The 21,495-nt window shown below is 38.0% G+C and overlaps 1 protein-coding gene across 4 annotated transcripts in view; it reads right to left on the bottom strand.

Moving 5' to 3' along the window:
• Positions 1-21,495, bottom strand: part of PCNX1 (pecanex 1) — a 288,523-nt gene that overhangs the window by 173,069 nt on the left and 93,959 nt on the right. For all 4 annotated transcript variants that reach the window (XM_073242202.1, XM_073242203.1, XM_073242204.1 and 1 more), the window contains 2 exons: positions 6,087-6,132; positions 5,181-5,270 (listed from right to left, as the gene is read on the bottom strand). In XM_073242202.1, the coding sequence (XP_073098303.1) occupies positions 5,181-5,270; positions 6,087-6,132 (136 nt within the window). The remainder of the gene's footprint in view (positions 1-5,180; positions 5,271-6,086; positions 6,133-21,495) is intronic.

Below are 21,495 nucleotides of genomic sequence, written 5' to 3' on the forward strand. Positions count from 1 at the left end.
TTAAACTTACTTCTAAAAACTCTTTCTATAAATCTCTAATGAGAAATTATGGAATGGTGTGATATTCACATTTCAAAGTTATTAATTTTCTAGAAAACTTAACTGAACAGGTAACTGAAAATTACAAATTCTAATACACAAAAGGCTTTTAAAAATATGCTAATGATCAAAATCAACTCTAAAACATTAATAAAGACATTTATTTTAAAAGACCAGCCAAACTTGCTTTTAATACATGCACATTTTTTCCTGTTGCTAAATAAATACACCATAAAAGGTTTAATTTTGTCAAGAAGTCAGGTGGCTTTAGGGAATTTTCAAATAAATATGCTTTCTTAGAGACATTTTTCTCACTGGTAGCAATACAGTCAAAGAGAGGCTCAAATCAACAGAGAAGTACTACTATTCTTCATCTAATTAAACTTTTTTCAACGATTTCTACTAGTGGTGTTCAGAAAAAGAAAGGCATGCTCATGGTGGTAACAAACTGGTATAATCTTCTGTAAAGCACTCTGGTGTTATGGCCAAAAGCCTTCCAAAGTATACTTATCCATAATCAGATCTATTTTTAGAAATTGCTGCTAAAGGATAAAATATGTGTGTAAAGTTTTTAGCCAAAAAGAGAAAATGTTCATCTCAGATTGTTTAAAACTTCTCAAAACACAAAGCATGTTTAAGTATGAAGATGTCCAATAAAATAAAAGACTGAATAAATTATGATATTGGTAGTATCATGCAGGCACTAAAATGCTTTCAGAAGTTATGTAATAGTATGAGAAAATACATGAAAAAAATGGCATTACATAAAAAGTATAATTCCAGTCTGTAAGAGAAAGAGTAAGGGTATGTATGCATATGATTTTAGGAATGTTAAACATAACATACCACAGACAAAAAGGAATAAAGTCTTGACACATGCCGCAACATGTTAAGTGAAACAAGCCAGACACAAAAAGCCATATATTATGTAATTCCATGTATATGAAATGTCCAAAATACACTAATGCATAAAGACAAACCAGATTTGTGGTCACCACGGGCTGGATGAAGGACAAAATGGGAAGCGTAATGGGTATGGGTTTCTTTTTGGGTGATAAAATGCTCTGGAATTGGAACAGTGGTGACTGGTGCACAACCTTGCAAATATACCATTATACTGTACCCTGTAGAAGGGTGAATTTTATGGTATGTGAATTATAACACAATAAAAAAATTTAAAAAGTAATACATCAAGAAAATATTAGCAACAGTTATTTCAGTGGAAGAAGTGTTTCTCCTTCATACTTAACTATATTTTCTATACATATATTATTTTCATAAATAAAAAACATTTTCCTCCTCTCTTCTGGATCATCCCCATCAATTATAAAAAACAAGCTATTATTTCTCTAATAGTTTCTTACAAAATCCAAATCCTCCTTTTTATCCTCACTTCCCCTACTAGCTACACCTTGTGTCTCTGATTCCATTTACATAAATTCACCAAATTCAATTCTTTTCTAATTCTAGATATATTCTAATCCCACTGCATTAAGACACTTATCAGGGTCATTAACAACCTCTACACTGTTAAATCCAATGGCCAAATCTCTCACATTACTCATCTATCAGCAAAATTTGACACAGCTGTTGACAACTCCACTACCCTTCAAACACTGGGATACAACACTCTTGGTTTTCCTTCTACACCACCAATTCTAACTTCCCAGTCTCCTGGACTTAGTAAACTGGAGTGGCTCAGAGCTCAATCCTTGGAACTTCTCATTTTTCTATCTATACTCTCTTTCATAGAGCTCATTCAGTCTTCTGGCTCTGTAATAACTAGAATTCAGAAATACGTGTAACTAGTTTGTCCACTTTCCACCTAGCCCCCATACTCATAGGGATGGGCTGAAGTTCTGATCTTGGGTAGGGAAGACATAAGGCTGCAGAGGGATAAACCCTTCTAAGAAGTAAAAGTAGAGCACACATCCCCACATCCTCAGTTTACTCCCAATAATTCTAAATTATGTTGATAAAATGAATGCCAACTAATCAACTGTTAACAGGAGAACTAAAGGTCACTTTCCAGTGAACCTAAACCATCCAGAGAACCAACCGCAAGAGCCCTAAATGATATGTAAGCCAAAATAAACTATTGCCACTAGATGGTGCCAAACCATAGGCATGGCAAACCACAACACAGACTTGGATCAGCCAGGCCACCTAAACTCCAGCTTCTGGTAGTTTATGAACTTCATGATAACCTAAACCCACAGCTGACATGACTGAACTTTTTATGGCACTGATACACTGAAAACTCCTAAATTTAAGACCTCAATCCAGACTTACCTGAAATCCAGCCTTACTTAATTATTTACTAATTACTACCACTAGAGGTCTAACAGCATCTCATTCCTGATATGCCCAAAACTTATCCTCCTCCCTGCCCTTGCTACAACTAAATCTGCTCCTTCTCAGTCTTCCCCCCTTAAGGGAGACTCCATCTCCCCACTGCTTAACCAAAAAACCTCAGACTCATCCATGAGTACAAATTCTCTCATATGATATATCCAAACCCATCAACATCAACAAAGCCTCTTATTAACAGCTTCTACACACACAGACTACTTCTAACTACCCTTATCTGTGCCCTGGATTACAGCAATAATCAGATAACTGAGCCCCCTGCTTCAGCTTTTGTCTCTTTTAATACATTCTCAACATAGCAGCCACAATGATTCTGTTAATATGTAACACAGATCATGATACTCCTCTGCTCAAAACCCTTTAGCAGTGCCTCATCTCACTGGGAATTAACACCAAATCTCTAAAATGGCTTACAAGGCTGTATAATCTATGTCCTCACTTACTCTGCACCAGCCACACCACTTCCCACAGCACTCTGCTACCTGCGCCTTATCTCTGCATGGATAACGCCCCTTCCCCACGACATCCTCAGCGCTCCCTCCCTCCTTCAGGTCTTCACTCTCAGTGAGATTTCCCCTCAACCGCTCTATTTATAAACTTAAAAACCCCACCATATCCTATCCTCTTTCTCTTTTACTACACATATATTTGATTTTATACTAGTATAATTTCATACTAAGAGTATGGAAGCCACATGAGGATAGGAATCTGTTAAGTCATTCACTTCCAGTACTCGGAACAGTGTTCAGTATGTAGTATCATGTAGTTCAGCATGTAATATCTGTCAAATGTTAACTGTGTGGAAAAATGTGACATGATAAAAATTACAAAGCTATATGAAAGTAATATAGTTCAGCAATTAATAGCATAATTTAAACTAGATTTTAAATACAGGACTACCACTTTGTAGCTGTATGGCTTTGGGCAAAGTTTCTTATAACCTCTCTTAAGACACAATATGCTCATCTGTAAAGAATAATGATGGTATTATCACATGTTTACAGTGAAGATTAACTAGGTAAACACATATGAAGTGCTTAAAAGAAGACCTAAACCAGGGGTTGACAATCTAAGGCCAAATCAGTCAGCCCTCTGCCTATTTTTATAAATACAGTTTTAGTATAACATAGCCATGCCCACTCATTTATGTGCTGTTTATGGCTCCTTTCACTCCACAATGGCAGAGTTGAGTAACTGCAAGAACTGCAAGACTGACTAAATGGCCTACAAAGCTAGTTTACCATTTATAGAAAAAGTCTGTAGACCCCTAACTCAGAAAATAGTATGCACTCATGATGTCAGACATCATTATCTATGTTGGTATGAAATTGCAAGGGTAAGTTGGTGTGTATGTTAATTCCCAACCTGTCACACTGCAAGACTTTTACTTGGGCAAGGTACTCGCAGATACACTTTTACTTGGGCAAGGTACTCGCAGATATAAAATACAGAGATATGAGCACTAGCCCCTCTAAGATCATTGCCTAGTTTTGAGATATTCTAATGATTACATATTACAGAAAGAGACAGTGTAATTCTAAGTCAATCAATTCACCTTTATTTTTTATAAGAAAATGGTTTCCATATTTTACAGTATGTTTAGAAGTATTTTTTTGTAAGGAGAGGAAGGGATAGTCCACACAAGCAAATAAGCAATGCAATTTCATAAAAGCAGAGTTAACATGATAGATTTCCAAGTACCAGTACAAAATATACTTGTAAGAATTGGATCTAGATAAAATACTGATTAATGGGGAAATGTCATAGTGTAGGGATTTATTTATAACTTCATAAGTCTCATAATTAAGTACAGGAAATTTATTACCCTGCCTACATACCAAACATCACCTGCAGGCTAATAAAAACAACAGGCTGGAAATACGGAGACAGGTTTCTGTCTCACTAATTACATAACTTGGAATAATCTCCTCAAACATGAAAATGTGGCAGTTCTTTAAAAAGAAGTCCAAAAAAATCCCAAATACTCATTTATAATGGAGCTAAGAAGAAAAGAAAAAAAATCACTTTAAGCCAAAATGTCTGTTACAAATCTGCTACAGGAGGCACCATGTTGGAAGCAGGCATACAGTTTCTCAGTAATTCCAACAAAAAGTTATTTCTCTGTGAAAACATATTGTTGGGCAAGATATGAAGCAGATGACATTTAGAGGTCATACTGAATGGGAAATAACAATTTTACATACTAGATTACTACTTAGCTCAGCAAGATGCTTTGACCAACTAAAGGAATAGCAAATTCTTCTCTCCTATCTCCTACTCACTGTGGGGTAAATGCTTCTAAAATTTTTCTCTCCATGTTCATTTGGCAGAATATGTATAATTGAATTCCAGAAAGCTAAAAGTACTGTTAACAGTGCTTCACTGTTACCTACTAAATAATTGTAATATCTCCTAAAAATACAATATTAAATGATTATAAACTTCTGCCAAAATATAAGCTACATACACATAATATGGGGGGCGCACAGGAAAGGAAGTATAGCACAGAGAAGACAAGTAGTGACTCTATAGCATCTTACTATACTGATAAACAGTGACTATAATGGAGCATGTGGTGGGGACTTGATAATAGGGGGGAATGTAGTAACCACAATGTTGCTCATGTGAAACCTAAGCATAAGATTGTATATTAATGATTCCTTAATAAAAAAAAAAATATATATATATATATATATATAAGCTGTATACTCTACACACTCTACACACTCACCCTGGCCACCACATGTTACTGCAAAGTATAATATTCTTACCTTGTTCTTCACTTCCTTCCTTACAAAGACTAGAGCTTTGGCCCAGACTTAAACTGATGTCATCAGAAGTCTTAGCTGTGTCTGTATCTCCTACAAAGTTAAGAGAAACACGTGAAGACATTATATTAAAAGTAAATGCAGTACAGTGAGGCATAACATAAGGAAGGACATCCAGTAGTTTACTACAGTTTATAAATACTATATGGTAACTATATCTACTAAAGCAGTTTTTGTATATCAAGCATTACAATAATGGAAGCTGCACTGAACTAATAGGAGGTATCATGGACTATCAGACCACCCATAATTATTCTCATTCCACTACAAACAACATAATATGGAAAGCTTCATATTGTTATAAAACTATTTCTTTAAAAAGAAGCAGTTTTAACAGAAGTGCAAATTATGTAATAACAACATAAAATAAATTTCTTTCTCAGGGAAAATTAGTAAGCTACAAAATTATAGGGTAAAAATAATATGAATTCATGTGAAACAGATGTATAGAATAAAAGGCATATAGAAGGCATATAGAAAAACTTTCCCTTTTTCAAACATCTCATTTGCACCCAATTTAATGGTTTCACACTAAATTACTCAGTTTTCCATGAACCTCACCAACACCCACGAAAGTATTTTCCCTCAAGGAAAGGAAGTTCTTATAGATCAAAACTTATAATTCACGCAATGTAATGCAAATGGTCAAATACATTTGTGAAATCTGGATGAAGAAGGGGGAACACAATGTACATCAAGCAACCTTTGATATAAGATACTTAATTTTAACACCAAGTAATTTCAAGAATGATTTTCATTTCATGTGAATATACAGTACTCAGTTACCTTTATTAAAACCAAAAATGAAATGGAAATTCAGAGGCAACTTTCAAGTTAGATCACGTCTACCTTTAATAGTTGCTGCTGTTCCAAGACGAGAGGAACCAGATCCAATCTAAAAACATAATATGAAGAAAGTAAAACGAATTAAAATACTAGCTGTGTCATCATCAATATAGACTAGCAAGAATATCAAACAAAATTATCCTATTATCAAAACATAACAGTCACTTCTATCAACATTAAAAGATATCTGTTGGGGATGCGATGTCAGAGCCACAAGACCTATTTACTGTGACACATGCTGAACAAATATTACAGATGGATGTGCTAGGACACCGAATCCCTCTGCATGCTCAAGATTGATGGAACCCTAAGGGCAGAATGCCTCCAAACTCAAGCAATCCACGTCATACAATGATTATCAATTTTTATATGTTTATATTATAAACGAAAGCAAAACCATGTGTTGAGTCTATCTAAAATAAATTTAGACTTATCTGGGCATATGAAGGAAAGGTCTGGAGGAAAAAACATTTGTTTACTACAAAGAGCAACATAAATCTATCTTACTATCAAATTATTAACTTATCAGTATGTACTTTCCTGAGTTTCAGACAAGAAGTTTAGTATTTCTTTGCAGACCATGATAACATATTTAAAAAGAATAAAAAACTAAGGCTCCCACGAAAAATGAATTTTTCTTCCAGGGGTTCCAAAATGGCCCAGGTGTTTCCTCTCTTTGATAAGCACCATAGGAAAGGTTCAAAAGGGATTATAGCTGCCAGAGGAAAAAAACTTCTTCCAACTAAAAAGCAATCAGGCAAGGCCTCCTTGCCCTTCTCTCTAGCTGTAGCAATCACTTTCTCCTCTGAAATCATTAACCCTTTTTCTGTACCATTCCTATGGCAATTATTACTTTGATCTTGTATTTCCTCTGTAGCACATATATTTATAACTGGTTACTTATAGCACATCTACTATGAGACTGCCAGTTCTTTGACCATAAGACCACTTCCCACACAACAAGTAAATTGCTTTGAATAATATCAGGTTAAAATATTTGAGGGAGAACAACTGACAAAAGGAGAGAGAATGGTTAAGAGATAGTAAAAAGGAGAAAAAAGGACAACAGTAGGACATCTGGGAAAAGGGAGGTGCAGCAAGAACTTGAACCCACGTGAACACCTTCACACTGAGCCATGCATCCTGAAGAATAACAGGTCTGAATGAGCACTTTCTGCATAACCGGAGATAAAACAGATCACAGGGGAGACAGAGACACTGTAATAGCAGGAAACCCACCCCCACAACAGTGGGGGTCGGGGGGTGGGGGGTGTCACTGAGGAACCTGGACAGATTCCCTGCCCTCAGGTATAGGAGAAAAAAAAAAGCCACACTTTAAAATGCCCTCAGGTATAGGAGAAAAAAAAAAGCCACACTTTAAAATACATCTAGACTGTAAGTGAAAAAACCCAATTCTAGAACTAAAGCACCTATCATTTGGTGGGAGAATAGCTGGAGCTCTCTCTGGCAAGTACCACTGTTTGCTTTCTTTCCCCACATTAATAGTAACACAGGGAGCACAGCTGGGGAGGGAGCACGTACTGACTTCACACTTAGTCTAGGTGGCTACCCAGACCTGGCCCACACCCAGAGGCATCAGGCTGCAGCTGCCCTGAGGGAACACAGCTAGTTGTCTCACCCTGGAGAGCACATCCTGGTCACCATGGCACTGTGGACAGTGACCCAGTAGCTATAGAGGTTGGACTTCCCTGGAGCTGGCTGTTGATGTACAACTGAGCCATGCTACACAGCAGACTTAGACCCGGAGCCAGCAGCTGTTGGGGCAGAGCTTCCCTGAGCCATGCCTGGGCCTAGGACTGCAAAGGTGGGTGCAGAACCAGTCACTGCTCACCCCTTAAGAGCATTTCTGAGTCTCTGCTGCACTGTGGGCACACAGCCAGCAACTGCAGAAGTAGGGCTTTCCTGGAGGCCATGCCAGGGCTCACTCCCTCCGCGCCAGCATGGACTCTGTCAGTATCCACTTAGGAATCCTTCCAACTGTGTCCCTCTCAAACCACAGCCTGAGAGCCCGGACACCAGGACATCCCTGGCTCACACACACTAGGCCTCCAGCCAGCCTGCCAAAACTATCAGGCACAGACAGTCTACCTAGAGGACATATTCTAAATATGGTCAATCTTTCAAGACTAGGAGAGGTAGCCCTTTCTACTAATTCATAGAATCAGGGACAAAATGTCAAACAAAATGAGTTGACAGAGGAATATGCTTAAAACAAAAGAACAAAAGAACATGACAAAAATTCAGATAAAGAAGTAAATGGAAAAGTTAACCAATCTACCAGATAAAGAGTTTATTAATGAAGATAAAGACTTGAGAGAAGAGTGTAGAAACTCAGTGAGAACCTCTACAAGGAGACAGAAAATAAAAAACAGAACCAATTAGAGATGAAAAACAAAATGAAAAATATACTAGAGGGAATCAACAGCAGATGAGAGGATGCAAAAGAATAGATCAGTGATCTAGAAGACAGAATAATGGAAAGTACTGAAGCAGAACAGCAGTAAGAAAAGAAAAGAAAAAAGTAAATGAGGATAGGTTATGGGAGGTTGGGGACAATATCAAATGTCCAAACATTCACTACAGAAGTCCCAGAAGAAGAGAGAGAGAAAGGAATAGAAAACTTACCTGAAGAAATAATAGTTGAAAACTTTGCTTATCTACAAAAGGAAACAGACATCCAGGTCCAGGAAGCAGATGGAGACCCAAAGAAGACAAACTCAAGGAGATCCATGCCAAGACACATCATAATTAAAATGTCAGATCAAAAACAAAGACAGGATCATAAAAAACAGCAAGAGAAAAGCAGCAAATTACCTACAACGGAAACACCATAAGGCTACTAGCTGATTTTTCAGCAGAAACTCTACAGACCAGAGGGAGTGGCATGATACATTCAAAGTATAGAAAGAGAAAAATCTCTAATCAGGCATATGTTACCTAGCAAGATTATCATTCAGAAGGGAAGGGGAGATAAAGAGCTTCACAGATAAATGTAAGTTAAATGAGATCATAACAGCTAAGTTGACCTTACAAATGTTAAAAGGTCTTCTTTAGGAAGAAAAGAAAATACACTAACCAGAAGCAAGAAAAATACTACAGTGAAAATTTCAATGACAAAAGCAAGCTTACATCAAACATGGTAGATCAATTTATATGTTTCAGTAGATTAAAGCTAGTATGAAGTCAAGAAAGACCAAAGTATTTTAATCAATTACATTTAAAAATTACTCAATGGGTATCACTATATAAAAAGGGCATATAAAGGCAACATATACATAAAACAAAAGAGAGGGAGTAGCAAATGTAGTGTTGTTAGAAGGTGTTTGAACTTAAATGACCATCAACTTACCACAGATTCCTTTTTTTTTTTTTGGTATCGTAACAGTACAATTACATGAGCAACATTATGGTTACTAGACTCCCCCCATTATTAAGTCCCCATCACATACCCCTTACCGTCATTGTCCATCAGCATAGTAAGATGCTACAGAGTTACTACTTCTCTTCTCTGTGTTGTACTGCCTTCACCGTGCACGCCCCCTACAATATGCATGCTAATTGTAATGCCCCTTTTTTCCCTCTTATCCCACCATTTCCACCCATCTTCCCCAGTCCCTTTCCCTTTGGTAACTGTTAGTCCATTCTTGGGTTCTGTGAGGTTCCCGCTGTTTTGTTCCTTCAGTTTTTGCTTTGTTCTTAGACTCCACAGATGAGTGAAATCATTTTGTCTTTCTCTGCCTGGCTTATTTCACTGAGCATAATACCCTCTAAGCTCCATCCATGTTGTTGCAAATGGTAGGATTTGTTTCTTTCTTATGGCTGAATAGTATTCCATTGTGTATATGTACCACATCTTCTTTATCCATTCATCTACTGATGGACATTTAGGTTGCTTCCATTTCTTGGCTATTGTAAATAGTGCTGCGATAAACATAGGGGTGCATATGTTTTTTTCAAACTGGGCTGCTGCATTCTTAGCATAAATTCCTAGGAGTGGAATTCCTGGGTCAAATGGTATTTCTATTTTGAGGTTTCTGAGGAACCTCCATACTGCTTTCCACAATGGGTGAACTAATGTACATTTCCACCAGACGTGTAAGAGGGTTCTCCTTTCTCAACATTCTCACCAAGATTTGCTGTTGTTTGCCTTTTGAATGTTGGCCATTTAACTTGCATTTGTCTGACGATGAGCAATGTGGAGCATTTTTTCATGTGCCTGTTGGCCATCTGAATTTCTTCTTTGGAGAAGTGTCTGTTCAGATCCTCTGCTCATTTTTTAATTAGATTTCTGAGGATGACCTCCTTTATACTGCATTCTCCTATACTGAAGGTTGCGTTTTGTGCTATTGATGGTGTCCTTTGCTGTACAGAAGCTTTTGAGCTTGATACAATCCCACTTGTTCATTTTTTATTTTGTTTCCCTTGCCCGGTGAGATATGTTCATGAAGAAGTTGCTCATGTTTACGTCCAAAAGATTTTTGCCAATGCTTTTTTCTAAGAGTCTTATGGTTTCATGACTGTCATTCAGGTCTTTGATCCACTTCTAATGTACTTTTGTGTATGGAATTAGACAGTGATCCAGTTTCATTCTCTTACATGCAGCTGTCCAGTTTTGCCAACACCAGCTGTTGAAGAGGCTACCATTTCCCCATTGCATATGCATGGCTCCTTTACCATATATTAATTGACCATATATGTTTGGGTTAATATCTGGACTCTCGGGGTGTTTGGTGTTTCCATATGAATTTTTGAATTATTTGTTCCAATTCATTGAAGAATGTTGCTGGTAATTTGAGAGGGATTGCATCAAATTTGTATATTGCTTTCGGCAGGATGGCCATTTTGACGATATTAATTCTTCCTAGCCATGAGCATGGGATGAGTTTCCATTTATTAGTGTCCCCTTTAATTTCTCTTAAGAGTGACTTGTAGTTTTCAGAGTATAAGTCTTTCACTTCCTTGGTTAGGTTTATTCCTAGGTATTTTATTCTTTTTGATGCAATGGTGAATGGAATTGTTTTCCTGATTTCTCTTTCTATTGATTCGTTGTTAGTGTATAGGAAAGCTACAGATTTCTGTGTGTTGATTTTGTATCCTGCAACTTTGCTGTATTCCGATATCAGTTCTAGTAGTTTTGGAGTGGAGTCTTTAGGGTTTTTTATGTACAGTATCATATCATCTGCAAATAGTGACAGTTTAACTTCTTCTTTACCAATCTGGATTCCTTGTATTTCTTTGTTTTGTCTGATTGCCGTGGCTAGGACCTCCAGTACTATGTTAAATAACAGTGGGGAGAGTGGGCATCCCTGTCTGGTTCCCGATCTCAGAGGAAATGCTTTCAGCTTCTCGCTGTTCAGTATAATGCTGGCTGTGGGTTTATCATATATGGCCTTTATTATGTTGAGGTACTTGCCCTCTATGCCCATTTTGCTGAGAGTTTTTATCATGAATGGATGTTGAATTTTGTCAAATGCTTTTTCAGCATCTATGGAGATGATCATGTGGTTTTTGTCTTTCTTTTTGTTGATGTGGTGGATGATGTTGATGGATTTTCGAATGTTGTACCATCCTTGCATCCCTGGGATGAACCCCACTTGGTCATGGTGTATGATCCTTTTGATATACTGTTGAATTCTGTTTGCTAATATTTTATTGAGTATTTTTGCATCTACATTCATCAGGGATATTGGTCTGTAATTTTCTTTTTTGGTGGGGTCTTTTCCTGGTTTTGGTATTAGGGTGATGTTGGCTTCATAGAATGAGTTTGGGAGTATTCCCTCTTCTTCTATTTTGTGGAACACTTTAAGGAGAATGGGTATTATGTCTTCTCTGTGTGTCTGATAAAATTCCGAGGTAAATCCGTCCGGCCCCGGGGTTTTGTTCTTGGGTAGTTTTTTGATTACTGTTTCAATTTCTTTGCTTGTAATTGGTTTGTTTAACTTTTGTGTTTCTTCCTTGGTCAGTCTTGGGAGGTTGTATTTTTCTAGGAAGTTGTCCATTTCTTCTAGGTTTTCCAGCTTGTTGGCATATAGGTTTTCATAGTAGTCTTTAATAATTCTTTGTATTTCTGTGGAGTCTGTCGTGATTTTTCCATTCTCATTTCTGATTATGTTGATTTGTGTTGACTCTCTTTTTCTCTTAATAAGTTGGGCTAGAGGCTTATCTATTTTGTTTATTTTCTCAAAGAACCAGCTCTTGGTTTCGTTGATTTTTGCTATTGTTTTATTCTTCTCAATTTTGTGTGGAATTCCTGGGTCAAATGGTATTTCTATTTTGAGGTTTCTGAGGAACCTCCATACTGCATTCCACAATGGGTGAACTAATGTACATTTCCACCAGACGTGTAAGAGGGTTCTCCTTTCTCAACATTCTCACCAAGATTTGCTGTTGTTTGCCTTTTGAATGTTGGCCATTTAACTTGCATTTGTCTGACGATGAGCAATGTGGAGCATTTTTTCATGTGCCTGTTGGCCATCTGCTCTTGCATTTTTCTCTGCATCTCATCCCATTGCTCTTGCATTTTTTTCTGCATCTCTGATTTTTATTTCTTCTTTGGAGAAGTGTCTGTTCAGATCCTCTGCTCATTTTTTAATTAGATTATTTGCTTTTTCTTTCTTGAGGTGCATGAGCTCTTTATATATTTTGTATGTTAAACCTTTATTGGATATGTCATTTATGACTATATTCTCCTATACTGAAGGTTGCCTTTTGTGCTATTGATGGTGTCCTTTGCTGTACAGAAGCTTTTGAGCTTGATACAATCCCACTTGTTCATTTTTTATTTTGTTTCCCTTGCCCGGTGAGATATGTTCATGAAGAAGTTGCTCATGTTTACGTCCAAAAGATTTTTGCCAATGCTTTTTTCTAAGAGTCTTATGGTTTCATGACTGTCATTCAGGTCTTTGATCCACTTCTAATGTACTTTTGTGTATGGAATTAGACAGTGATCCAGTTTCATTCTCTTACATGCAGCTGTCCAGTTTTGCCAACACCAGCTGTTGAAGAGGCTACCATTTCCCCATTGCATATGCATGGCTCCTTTACCATATATTAATTGACCATATATGTTTGGGTTAATATCTGGACTCTCCATTCTGTTCCACTGGTCTGTGGGTCTGTTATTGTGCCACTACCAAATTATCTTGATTACTGTTTCTTTGTAGTAGAGCTTGAAGTTGGGAAGCAAGATCCCCCCTGCTTTATTCTTTCTTCTCAGGATTGCGTTGGCTATTCGGGGTCTTTTGTGGTTCCATGTGAATTTTAGAACTACTTGTTACAGTTCATTGGAGAATGCTGCTGCTATTCTGATAGGGATTGCATTGAATATGTAGATTGCTTTAGGCAGGATAGCCATTTTGACAATATTAATGCTTCCTACTCAAGAGCACTGGATGAATTTCCATTTATTAGTGTCCTCTTAAATTTCCCTTAACAGTGTCTTGTAGTTTTCAGGGTATAGGTCTTTCACTTCCTTGCTGAGGTTTATTACTAGGTATTTTATTCATTTTGATGCAATTGTGAATGGAATTGTTTTCCTAATTTCTCTTTCTGGTAGGTCATCGTTAGTGTATAGGAATGCAAAAGATTTCTGTGTATTAATTTTATATCCTGCACCATTGCTGAATTCAGTTATTAGATGTAGTCGTTTTGGAGTGGATTGTTTGGGATATTTTATGTAGAAAAATATCATGTCATCTATAAATAATGACAGTTTGACTTCTTCCTTACCAATCTGGATGCTTTTTATTTCTTTGTTTTGTTTGATTGCCATAGCTAGGACCTCCAGTACTATGCTGAATAACAGTGGGGAGAGTGGGCATCCCTGTCTTGTTCCCGATCTTACAGGAAAAGCTTTCAGCTTCTCACTGTTAAGTGTGATGTTGGCTGTGGGTTTATCATATATGGCCTTTATTATGTTGAGGTACGTGCCCTCTATTCCCATTTTGTTGAGAGTTTTTATTATGAATGGATGTCGAATCTTGTTGAATGCTTTTTCAGTGTCTATGGAGATGATCGTGTGGTTTTTGTCCTTTTTGTTGATGTGGTGGATGATGTTGATGGATTTTCGAATGTTGTACCATCCTTGCATCCCTGACATGAATCCCACTTGGTCATGGTGTATGATCCTTTTGATGTATTTTTGAATTCAGTTTGCCAATATTTTGTTGAGTATTTTTGCATCTATGTTCATCAGAGATATTGGTCTGTAATTTTCTTTTTTGGAGGGGTCTTTGCCTAGTTTTGGTATTAGGGTGATGCTGGCTTCATAGAATGAGTTTGGAAGCATTCCCTCCTCTTCTATTTTTTGGAAATCTTTAAGGAGAATGGGTATTATGTCTTCTCTAAATGTATGATAAACTTCAACGGTGAATCCGTCTCGTATGGGGGTTTTGTTCTTGGGTAGTTTTTTGATTACCACTTCAATTTTGTTGCTGGTAATCTGTTTAGATTTTCTGTTTCTTCCTTGTCAGTCTTGGAAGGTTGCATTTTTCTAGAAAGATGTCCATTTCTTCTAGGTTATCCAGTTTGTTAGCATATAGATTTTCATAGTATTCTCTAATGATTCTTTGTATTTCTGTGGGTCCGTCGTGATTTTTCCTTTCTCATTTCTGATTCTATTTATGTGTGTAGATTCTCTTTTTCTCTTAATAAGTCTGGCTAGGGGTTTATCTATTTTGTTTATTTTATCAAAGAACTAGTTCTTGGTTTCATTGATTTTTTTCTATTGTTTATTCTTCCCAATTTTATTTTTTCTCTGATCTTTATTATGTCCCTCCTTCTGCTGACTTTCGGCCTCATTTGCTCTTCTTTTTCCAGTTTCAATAATTGTGACTTTTAGACTATTCATGTGGGATTGTTCTTCCTTCTTTAAATAGGTCTGGATTGCTATATACTTTCCGCTTAGAACTGCCTTTGCTGCATCCCACAGAAGTTGGGGCTTTGTGCTGTTGTTTTCATTTGTCTCCATATATTGCTTGATCTGTTTTTATTTTGTCATTATCCATTGGTTATTTAGGAGCATGTTGTTATGCCTCCATGTGTTTGTGAGCTTTTTTGTTTTCTTTGTATAATTTATTTCTATTTTTATATCTTTGTGATCTGAGAACCTGGTTGGTAGAATTTCAGTGTTTTTGAATTTACTGAGGCTTTTTTTGTGGCCTAGTATGTGGTCTATTCTGGAAAATGTTCCATGTGCACTTGAGAAGAATGTGTATCCTGTTGCTTTTGGGTGTGGAGTTCTGTAGATGTCTATTAGGTCCATCTGTTCTAGTGTGTTTTTCAGTGCCTCTGTATTCTTACTTATTTTCTGTCTCATTGATCTGTCCTTTGGAGTGAGTGGTGTGTTGAAGTCTCCTAAAATGAATGCATTGCATTTTATTTCCTCCTTTAATTCTGTTAGTATTTGTTTCACATATGTCAGTGCTCCTGTGTTGGGTGCACAGATATTTATAATCATTATATCCTCTTGTTGGATTGACCCCTTTATTATTATGTAATGTCCTTTTTTATCTCATTACTTTCTTTGCTTTATTTTGAAGTCTATTTTGTCTGATACAAGAACTGCAACACCTGCATTTTTCTCCCCATTGTTCGTATGAAATATCTTTTTCCATCCCTTCACTTTCAGTCTGTGTATGTCTCTGGGTTTGAGCTGAGTGTCTTGTAAAAAGCATATAGATAGGTCTTGCTTTTTTACCCATTCTGTTACTCTGTGTCTTTTGATTGGTACATTCAGTCCATTTACATTTAGGGTGATTATCAATAGATATGTACTTATTGCCATTGCAGGCTTGGGATTCGTGGTTACCAAAGGTTCAAGGGTAGCTTCTTTACTATCTAATCATCAAACTCTAACTCACTTATTATGCAATTGTAAACACAGTCTGATGATTCTTTCTATCTCTCCCTTCTTATTCTTCCTCCTTCACTCTTTACATGTTAGCTGTTTTATTCTGTACTCTTTCGTGTTTCCCTTGACTGCCTTTGTGGATAGCTGATTTTACTTTTTTTCCTTTAGTTAGTATTTGGTTGGTCTGCTTTCTTTACTGTGATTTTACTTTCTCTGCTGACATCTATTTAACCTTAGGAGTAGTTGCATCTAGAGCAGTTCCTTTAAAATATCCTGTAGAGGTGGTTTGTGGCAGGCAAATTCCCTCAACTTTTGCTTATCTGGAAATTGTTTAATCCCTCCTTCAAATTTAAATGATAGTCTTGCTGGATACAGTATTCTTGGTCAAGGCCCTTCTGTTTCATTGCCTTAAATACATCATACCATTCTCTTCTAGCCTGTAAGGTTGAGAAGTCTGATGACAGCCTGATGGGTTTTCCTTTGTAGGTGATCTTTTTTCTCTCTCTGGCTGCCTTTAATACCCACCCTGTCCTTGTCTTTGATCTTTGCCATTTTAAATATATGTGTCTTGGTGTTGTCCTCCTAGGGTCCCTTGTGTTCAGAGATCTGTGGACTTCCATTGTCTGAGAGATTATTTCCTTCCCCAGGTTGGGGAAGTTTACATCAATTACTTCTTTAAAGACACTTTCTATCCCTTTTTATTCTCTCTTCTTCTTCTGGTACCCATATTGTGTGAACACTGTACCATTTGGATTGGTCACCTAGTTCTCTTAATATTCTTTCATTCCTAGAGATCCTTTTACCTCTCTCTGCCTCAGCTTCTCTGCATTCCTGTCCTCTGATTTCTATTCCATTAACAGTCTCTTGCACCTCATCCAGCCTACTCTTAAGTCCTTCTATTAATTGTTTCATTTCTGTTATTGTTATCTCCCTCTGGACTTCATCCTTTAGCTCTTGCATATTTCTCTGCAGGTCCATCAGCATGGTTATGACTTTTATTTTGAATTCTTTTTCAGGAAGATTGGTTAAATCTATGTTGCTAGGCCCTCTCTCTGGCATTATTTGAGTGATTTTGGACTGAACCAGGTTCTTCTGAATTTTCATGGCAATAGAAGTGATCACCGGCAAGTGGCACATATGTTGGCTGGGAGAACAAAGTCCCTTCCTGCTTGCTGGTCGCCTTGCCCTTCTCCACTGCTTGTGCCAGTTAACCGCACAATGGGAGCAGTCTCTGAGTTAATCACCTGAGCTGCCATGGGCGGGGTGGCCCTTGGGATGGCCTAGGGCACTGCCAGGGGTCACAGGTGCACGGTGTGTGTTCTCCTGCATGAATGGCACCCTTTCGAGCCTTCGGACTTTGCCCCAGCTTTCTCTGCCTGTGCTAGGCAGCTGCATGCTGGCAGCAGCCTCTGGGTCTAGCCCAGTTAGCTTCGCACTGGGAGAAGACTCTGTGTGGTTGCTGTGGGCGGAGCTGCTCCCTGGCTGGTCCACAGCAATGGCGGGTCAGCCGGTTTGCTTGCAGTACCAATGGGTTGGGGGGGGGAATAACAGCATGCTGCTTATTGCTCTGAGGGCTTCAGAGATGCATTGCCACCCAGGGGGTTAGAGCGCCTGAAGTTCCTTAAGGTTCCCAGCCTGCTGGGCTGAGTGTGCCGGGACAATTTTGTCCACCTGTTAAATCCTTGTTCCTTTAAGACTTTTAAAGCACCCACTTTTCTTTTGTCCCAGTGGAGCCAGCTGTGGGGACTCCCTCACAGTCTCCATCTCAGATTTTACTTTTCTGTTTCTCTAATATCCAGTACACCATGTGATGTGTGTCTGTGCTCCCGGTACTGATTACTAGGGCTGGTTATTTAGCAGCCCTGTGCTTCCACTCCCTCCCCACTCTGATTCTTTTCCTCCTGCCTGTGAGCTGGGGTTCAGGATAGTGCTTGGGTCCCACCGGGTCACAGCTTTGTATCTTACCCTTTTCATGAGATGCTGAGTTCTCACAGATGTAGATGTAGCCTGGTTGTTGTACTGCATCTTCTGGCCTCTCTTTTAGGAATAGTTGTATTTTCTATATTTTTCAAAATATATATGGTTTTGGGAGGAGATTTCCACTGCCCTACTCATGCCGCCATCTTAAGCACCTCCCTACAGATTGCTATTCATGTATGATGTCACATAAGAGCCCCATGGTAACCACAAATGAAAAACTTATAATGGATACACAACGAACTAGGAGAAGGGAATACAAACATAATACTAAAAAACTCATAATGCACAAAGGGAGAACAAGAGAATAAGAAAGGATCAAAAAATAATAAAAACAACAAGGAAACATTTAACAAAATGGCAGTAACTGCATAACAATCAGTAACTATTTTAAATGTAACTGACTAAATGCTCCTATCAAAAGATGTAATGTGACAGAATGGATAAAAATTAAGTCCCATCTACTTGCTGCCTACAAGAAACTCACTTCAGACCTAAAGACACACACAGTCTGAAACTGAAGAGATAGTAAAAGAGATTCCATACAAATAGTAATGGAAAAAAATATAAAGCTGAACTGGCAATACTTGTATCAGATAATATAGACTTTAAAACAAAGGCTGTAAAAGAGACAAAGAAGGACATTATAAAATGATTAAGGGCACAATCCAGAAAAAAATATAAGAATTTTACATATTTATGCACCCAACAGAGGATCACATAAATATATAAAGCAAATATTAACAGACATAAAGGGAGGGATGGACAGTCATACAATCATAGTAGAGGACTTTAATACCCCACTTACATCAATGAATAGATCAATTAAACTGGAAATCAAAAAGGAAACAGTGAATTTGAATGCCATATCAGATCAAATGGAATTAACAGTTAATATACAGAATATTACATAGAGAAACAGCAGAATACATTCTTTTCAAGTGCACATGAAACATTATACAGAATAGTTCAAGTTAGGCCACAAAGTAAGTCTCACTAAATTTAGGAAGACTAAAATCATATTCAGTAACTTTTCTAAACATAATGGTATGAAATTGGAAATTAATTACAAGAAAAAAATGGAAAAAGCACAAATACCCAGAAGTTGAACAGCATGCTACTGAAAAACCAATGGGTCATCAAAATAAAAACCAAAGAAGTCAAAAAATACTTGGAGAATGATGATAGAAATACAATGGCTCAAAGTCTTTGGGATGCAGGAAAAGGACTCTTAAGAGTTTATAGCAATACGAGCGTACATGAAAATGCAAGAAGAAACACTTCAAATAATCAATCTAACCTGATACTTAAAGGACTAGAAAAAGAACAAACAAAGCCCAAAGTTAGTAGAAAAAAGGAATCAACAAAGATCAAAACTGAAATAAATGAAATAGAGACTAAGAAAGAATACAAATAATCAACAAAAGTTATGAGCTGGTTCTTTGAAAAGACAAACAAAATTGATTAGCCTTTAGAGTCATCAAGAAAAAAATTAGAACTCAAATAAAATCAGAAATTAATGAGAAGTTAACCAACACCACAAAACTACAAATGATTAGTATAAAAAATATTCCAACAAATTGGACAACTTAGCAGAAATGGATAAATTCCTAGAAACATACGATCTTCTAAAACTGAACCAGGAAGAAATAAAAATTTTGAACAATTACTAGTAATGGAATCAAATCACTAATCAAAAAGCTACCAACAATTAAAAAAAGGGTGAAGGATTTGAATAGACACTTCTCCAAAGAAGAAATTCAGATGGCCAACAGGCACATGAAAAGATGCTCCACACTGCTAATTACCAGGGAAATTAAAACCACAATGAAGTATAGCCTCACACCACTTAGGATGACCAACATCCAAAAGACAGGGAACAACAAATGCTGGTGAGGATGCGGAGAAAGGGGAACCCTGCTACACTGTTGGTGGGAATGTGAATTAGTTTAACCATTGTTAAAAGCAATATGGAGGTTCCTCAAAAAACTAAAAATAGAAATACAATTTGACCCAGGAGTTCCACTCCTAGAAATTTACTCAAAGAAAACAACTTCTCAGATTCAAAAAGACATATACACCCCTATGTTTACTGCAGCACTATTTACACTATCCAAGATATAGAAGCAACCTAAGTGTCCCTCAGTAGATGAATGGATAAAGAAGATGTGGTACATATACACAATGGAATATTATTCAGCCATAAGAAGAAAACAAATCCTACTATTTGCAACAACATGAATGGAGCTACAGGGTATTATGCTCAGTGAAATAAGCCAGGTGGAGAAAGACAAGTGCCAAATGATTTCACTCACTTGTGGAGTATAACAATGAAAGAAAACTGAAGGAACAAAACGGCAGCAGACTCACAGACTCCAAGAAGGGACTAGTGGTCACCTAAAGGCAAGGGGTGGGAGAAGGTGGGTGGGAAGGGATGGAGAAGGGGATTGAGGGGCATTACGATTAGCACATGTAATATAGGTAGGTCACGGGGAAGGTAGTATAGTATGGAGAAGACAAGTAATGACTCTATAGCATCTTACTATACTAATGGATAGTGATGGCAATGGGGTGTGGGGGTGGGGAGACTTGATAATGTGGATGAATGCTGATACTACAATCTTGCTCATGTGAAACCTTCATAAGATTGTGTATCAATGATGTTATTAAAAAAAAATCCTACCAACAAACAAAATTCCAGGTCTAGATGACTCACAGGTGAATTCTATCAAACACATAAAAAAGAGATAGTAACTTGACTACTCAGACTATTCCAAAAAACTGAAGATGAAGAAAAGTTTCCAAATTCACTTTATCAGGCCAGCATCACCCAGGTAGCAAAACCAGACAAGGATAATACAAAGAAAAGTACAGAGGCGAGGAGCCAAGATGGCGGCATGAGTAGGACAGTGGGAATCTCCTCCCAAAAACATATATTTTTGAAAATACAACAAATACAACTAATACTAAAAGAGAGACCAGAAGACACAGGACAACAGTCAAACTACATTCACACCTGCGAGAACCGAGTGCCTGGTGAAAGGGATAAGATGCAAGCCACGGCCCAGCAGGACCCGAGCACCCCTCACCCCAGCTCCCGGCAGGAGGAGAGGAGTTGGAGTGGGGAGGGAGAGGGAGCCCAGGACTACTAATCACCCAGCCCTAGCCATCTGCACCGGAGCACAGACACAGTGCATGTGTGGGGTCCTGGATACTAGGGAAACAGGCCAGCAAGATCTTTGAGCAGGTCCCGAAGCCGGCACCCCTGTGACAAAGAAAAGCGAGTGCTTTTTGAACATCTTAAAGGGACAGGGATGCCACAGCTGGACGGAAGCATTCTGGGTCACAGTCCAGCAGCTGGAAATTCCAGGGAACTCTGGGCACACTAACCCCCTAGGCAACAGCTCTGAGACCCCTCACAGAGGTAAACAGCCAAACAGCCCCCGGTCCATTACCCCTCCAGGGCCCCGCCATAGCAAAGCAGCAGACTGAGGCTGGCCATGCCCACAGCAAGGGAGCTTCCTCCACATTGGCGGGGCAAGATACAGAGACCCAGTCTACACG

This window comes from Manis javanica, chromosome 8 (assembly GCF_040802235.1).
Source record: "Manis javanica isolate MJ-LG chromosome 8, MJ_LKY, whole genome shotgun sequence".
In the NCBI taxonomy this organism is placed as follows: Eukaryota; Metazoa; Chordata; class Mammalia; order Pholidota; family Manidae; genus Manis; species Manis javanica.